This window comes from Triticum urartu, chromosome 7A (genome assembly GCF_056163025.1).
Source record: "Triticum urartu cultivar PI428250 chromosome 7A, HENAU_Tu73, whole genome shotgun sequence".
In the NCBI taxonomy this organism is placed as follows: domain Eukaryota; kingdom Viridiplantae; phylum Streptophyta; class Magnoliopsida; order Poales; family Poaceae; genus Triticum; species Triticum urartu.
In genome coordinates this window covers 99,915,385-99,921,106 of record NC_141879.1, presented here as the reverse complement: position 1 = coordinate 99,921,106, position 5,722 = coordinate 99,915,385, and the positions used below count along the sequence as shown (strand labels likewise).

Genomic DNA, 5,722 nt, shown 5'->3' with positions numbered 1-5,722 from the left:
CTAGCTTTTATTTTTCGGATAAAATTTTCTTTTATAATATATGTTTCCCTCTTTGTTACAATTGAAACTTGCTAAGTGCATCAAAAGGATAAATCACCTAGATATAAGCAATGAGGGGCATGAAAATAGAAATCCCATTTATTTATAGCTTTTACAATTTTATCGGTATGTTGTACAAAGGTGGTGTATATACCTTGTGTTTGAGTGTACACTACATGAACTTGTCTATTTATTAGATGCACATATCTAAATACTTAACGTGACACATGTATATTCCAAATTATTATGTTCAACATATATGGTATAATTTACTATCGCTTGTTAGTTCATTCTTCGATGAGATAAGCATTTATATAACCATAAGAACCATAAACTTGCCAATATTTAGAAATTATAGTGAATTTAGATAGTTGGCTTGTGAGGCATCCTTATGCGGATAAAAAACCCATACCTAATCCTTACATGGAAAACTAGTCATGTTAGATCCTTAGTTGGATTGCAGGTCTAAGTTGCATAGGGTGTTAAAAAGTCTAAAACAAAACTAATTAAACGCCCAAGAGAAACCCACCAGAGGTGGGCACTAGCACTCCAAGCATTCTATATATACGATACCTCTACCCTCTTATTCTCTCACAAAACACAACAAGATACAACTTGCCCCACCATTCAACTAGTCCATTCAGTTCTCTTTCGCCCTTCTTGCACACAATCGTCTCCATGGCTAGTCCATTCGGTGTCTTGGTTTGTTTACTTATAGTGCTACCACAAATCCTTGCTATTTCTAGCCCCATCGACGAGATTGCACCTCTTAAGACATGTCAGTTCCCTTGTATGACCGAGGTTAACTTGCACTTGTTCTTGCACCAATTCGTCGACGGGCCAAACAACCCAAATCGCAATGAGGAAACCTTACTCCAAGCAAGTTTTCCTTTTGGGTTTGGGACGACGATAGTCCATGACTGGACTCTTACCGAGACAACAAATTCCAAAGACACGGTTGTTGCACGTGTACAAGGTGTGCATGTCCAGGCTGGTTTAACCAAGCCTAACAGATGGTACACGACTCATAACATAGAGTTTCAGCAAGGAAGGTAATATGTTTTGCTACTTTTCAATATCTAAGTATATTTCATGAGTTCTTTGCCTGCAACATTAAATTTATGTCCTTACCTGTACTATATTTGTAGCCAAGGATTTCACACACCTTACTAGTGTATAGACACATAATAATAAGTGTGCATTTGTCAAACTCTACATGCACTTCTGACCCTATAACGGAACTTTCTATTTTGAACATGAAACAGGTTTGCGGGGTCCACCCTTCAAGTGATGGGTATAACCGCAGGTTTGGAAAGTGGGCAGTGGTCTATTGTCGGTGGAACTGGTCAATTCATTATGGCACAGGGTATAATAAGTTTCACAAATCATCCGGCCTCTACTTTTGAAGATGGTATTAAAGAACTCAATATTCGTGTACGCTTCACAAGGGATATTACACAAGCTGTAAGTACAATATTATAATTAAGTTTATATTCAAATTCTTGTGCTCTATTCGTTGAAGGGAAATGGATTGTACCGTACATATTATCCTACTGAAACTGCATTACATTAAGATATTTGTGGACATTCAAGTGCAAATGCATTAACGGAGGTTCTGTTTTAACGACATTGGCCATATTTAACTGAATCAAATGCTTGTTGAATGTTTTGTGCAATTAGTTTATAGGGTGTTGCATATCAAGTAATGAAGCTTTATATACGAATGCTTGACATGACACTAGCTATGGTTTCACTTTTCGCTGCAGGCTTGAGGTGTATCTCGTTCGTTGAAAGACTAGCGCCAATGTCAGTAATTTGATGAGAAAATGTGTTTGCATTTTGCTTGTAGTGTGATGGATCGTTGTTGTGGTCTGCCTGTGTCATTAGAGTATGCGTTAGCATACCCTCTTTCTATCTTTCATTCAAAATATCATGTGGGTTTCTCGCACGGTGGATATCCAGTCCATAATCTGTGTCAACCCATCTGTTTGTTGGTGTCTATGTAATGTCTTGGATATGATGTGTAATAATGGAGCTTGTTTGTTTGAGAAAGTGTTATACCCACATAATTATATTATTTGGATTAATCATGAGACAAGCATATATGAAAACTTAAAGCAAAATAAATTAATGAAACACAAAACAACCGTTATTCATACACTTAACAGTGTCTATCCCGAAAGCAGTTTACCTCAAGGACCATAAGAGCCCCAATGTTTTCCACAACGTTTAGAATAATTGCCAACAAAGATATCACCTAGGCGGCCATGACATAACGCAATCATATAAAAACGATAGCCATGTTATTTGGTAGCATCGGCAGATGCATATACATCTCTTGTACTCTTTTTGCAAATACACAAAAGATTAGTGCATTAATGTATTGCAAGGGGAAAATTTGATGTTATAGAATTGGGGCTCTTAACCACAAGGACCTGGGCTCGACCTTGACTCGAACAAGGCAGGGCTACAACGGTTGTACTCCCTCTGTAAAAAATATAAGAGTGTTTAAGGAGAGCGGTGCTACTGTGATGGGCGGCATCTGAACATGTTATCTTAGTCCATGGCAGAAAAGAAAATACGGGTGGAAGAAATTGACGTCGACTGATGGTATACGAGGATAAACAGTGATGTACGCCAGCGCCCGGCTCGTCTTTTTGCGCTGACGAGCCGAGCCGTCCGTCAGGAGAACCTGACCCAAGGAGGCAAAATTTCATGTTTTGACCCTTTTTCGAAACCTATTCAAGATCTAACCCTAAGTTGAAATTTTTTCGAGATCTGACCCTTTTGCTACCGCCAGAGTCCATGGTGGTAGGGTCTAACAGCCTACCGCCAGGGACTTTGGCGGTAGGAAACATCTCTACCGCCAAACGGGCTGGCGGTAGCCTGCACAATCTTACCGTCAAGGTGCTTGGCAGTAGGCACAAGCACGCACTGTGTTCAATACTTAGGCGGGTTTTGGCGGTAGGGCATGCAACCCTACCGCCAGGGTCCTTGGCGGTAGGCTATTATACCCTACCGTCATGGCCCCTCGCGGTAGCAAAAGGGTCAGATCTTAAAAAAATTTCTAAACTAGGGTCATATCTTGAATAGGTTTGAAAAAGGGTCAAAGCATGAAATTTAGCCACCCAAGGATGAGAAACGTAATCGCGTCATCTGTTGCAGGGCCAACCAGCGGCCAACACGTGTCCTGACGGACCCCATCACTCAAACGACCACATCCTTTTTCCTAATTTACAGAATATCTTTTTGCCTTGCCTTATCCAGCGGACTGCTGCTGTTCCACACTCCATAGCCTCTCCTTGTACAGCTCCGTGAAAGATGATTCCAACGAGGTGAGGTCCGCCGCTCGGCGCCGTAGCTGGCGGCCAGACGGAAGCTGTCGCGGCTAGCGCCGCCCACCTCCGGCCTGTTGCGCCGCGTGGGGCAGTGGTCTTGACTGAAGGCAAGATGGGGTCCGTGCATAGCTCCGCTCGCTTCAGCCGCGCTACGCCGCACGGGGCTGTATCCTTGGCCGGTGGGAAAACGGGGGCCGTCGCGGCTAGCACCGCCCGCATCCGACGCGTCCAAGGCTGTGGCTGACCCGCTCCCTCGTAGAAGGTGGAACCACAGCGCGTGCACCCAGTGGGCGGGCGCGGCCGTGGCCGGTGGCGAGATGTCGCGGGAGGTCTTTGGGTCACACTTGAAGAAGGCGTGAGCTCGATGCATCTCAACGGACAAAAGTGATTCTAGTTGCTTGCTTCTATCTATGTACAGTACTAGCTAACCAGCTCTCACTTGTCCACGTATTGACATATGCACGTACTGAAATTGAAAGTATACGAGCCATCCAGCTTCATCTATACATCTTCTTTCCTTTTTAATTACACAAAGTGTAGGTGAAATCACAAATTGGCGAAAAATCCTTTCAAATTCAGTGCCCAAGACCACATTTAACTGGAAAACTAAACTGTGAAAAACTTACCAGCAACTAATCAATATCTTTCTTGACAGTAGAACAGTTACACATCTAACATCAAAAGGAATAGTAAGGTGAATACTACATCTCAAGGGGAAGTATTACATCTGAAGGTAATTGTTTTGTAGAGCAATCCTCAGAAGCAAAGTTTATATAGAGCTATTCAAAAGTGTTTCTCTTGTGCATGACTTGATTGGCTAACCAAGTCTTGAAAATAGAAAAGAACAATTTTGTATGAGAAATAAACTTGAATTTGAGAGTACGACTTGTAAGTGAAACAATACCTTAGCGGGCAGCTGGTCATTTTGATTTGTTGGCCATCCCGAACCCGGTAACACAAAGAACTCTACATTGTTAATCCAAAAGTTAATGCAAGTGAATGACCAGCAGAATTCTACATTTTGATTTGTCGGCCAGCCCGTGCCCAGTAACACAACAGAACTCTACCTTGGTGATTCTTCTGCGTGAAATAAATGCACTGGAAAGAGGAAGCAGTCGCCGACCCAGTCGGCTGAGTCCACCGGTACAGTGAACCCGGAGGCACCGGGATGGAGAAGAAGGTATACGTGCAATCACTACTGTTAATTTTTTTTAGGTTGCTTACCACTTGGACCATGTGGTAATCACTACTGTTATTAATTGCAAATTACTACGAAAAAAATATTGCCCATTATGAGATATTTTTGAGTAGCATTCGTACTGAAGGCACCTAAAAATTGTTGCCCATTGTGCGGAATTAACCTGTATAGCCTATCATGTCATTCGATGAGCTAAGAACAAAAAAGAAGTTTTGCCCATCCCCTGTTGGCATTGTACATAAGTTCAAGGCATTTGAAAAAACATTGCATTTTAATTTCAGGTTACGAATTGGGCATGCCCCTCCGGATAGAGCACCCTGTGCTGGTAGAGTCACTCCTTTAGAGGAAATAATAAGGAGATACGCTGATAAACCGTCGGACAATGTAATAAAGCCAGAGATTGGAATGAGTTTTGATTCCCTTGGAGAAACGTACGATTTCTATAACTTGTATTCTTGGGAGGTTGGATTTGGTATAAGATATGGCAAGAGCCGTTTGAACGTTGAGCGGACAAAGTGTTTGCAAGAGATCGTCTGTGAATGCTCGGTCAACACTCAAAACCTTTTGAAATTATCTTTGACATTTTCTTTCATCATTATTGCACTGGAATTCATATTTAAATAGTTGATAGAGTGGGAAAAAATAGCAGGGAAAACCAGAGCAATAGAATAGCCGGTCTTGCCGCTGCGAGTGCCCTGCGATGACAGGAGGGCAGGAGGCAAGAGAAAGGAGTCCCTGACTCAGTCCGTGGAATCGTCCGGGAAAGTGAATCCTGAGGCACAGGATGGACTAAGAGGTGAGATTGACTCTGCAATTTACATGCCTATGTCGATGGAGATATTTGAAATTGTGCTTACTAGTATCGATTGGCGGGCCTCTTAGAACCTGATGCCATGGCAACAAATTAATTTGTGGTGTTTGATCGCTAATTCGTGGTGAGGCTGTAAATGCTGATCCATGTGTCAGTGATAATATGGTATGTTTGTACATAAAATCATGACACAAATCAAGAAATGTGATACCCTGCTAGAAAAACGAGATGAAAATTGGCTGAGAAATTTATTTGTCTATGTTGTTGCACATATCTGAAGCTGTGCTTAGTAGTGTTAATTGGCTGACCTCTCAAAGTTTCAGGCTGTGGCAAATG

The 5,722-nt window shown here is 42.2% G+C and overlaps 1 protein-coding gene and 1 long non-coding RNA gene across 2 annotated transcripts; both read left to right on the top strand.

The window, feature by feature from the left end:
* The first annotated feature begins 622 nt into the window (after positions 1-622).
* Positions 623-2,091, top strand: LOC147958247 (dirigent protein 5-like). The gene is made up of 3 exons (XM_087535095.1): positions 623-1,091; positions 1,305-1,503; positions 1,806-2,091. Exons 1-3 carry the CDS (start codon positions 718-720, stop codon positions 1,809-1,811), a joined length of 579 nt encoding a protein of 192 aa, XP_087391221.1. The 5' UTR covers positions 623-717; the 3' UTR covers positions 1,812-2,091.
* A 1,183-nt stretch (positions 2,092-3,274) lies between these two features.
* On the top strand, positions 3,275-5,081 carry LOC147958246 (uncharacterized). Its single transcript, XR_015611438.1, has 3 exons — positions 3,275-4,110; positions 4,415-4,557; positions 4,857-5,081. It is a non-coding gene; the product is annotated as an uncharacterized LOC147958246 (long non-coding RNA).
* Positions 5,082-5,722: the final 641 nt, after the last annotated feature.

Coding starts and splice junctions, on each gene's coding strand:
- LOC147958247 (XM_087535095.1), top strand. CDS start 718: ATGGCTAGTCCATTCGGTGTCTTGGTTTGTTTACTTATAGTGCTACCA. Junction 1,092..1,304: donor ATAGAGTTTCAGCAAGGAAG/GTAATATGTTTT, acceptor AACATGAAACAG/GTTTGCGGGGTCCACCCTTC.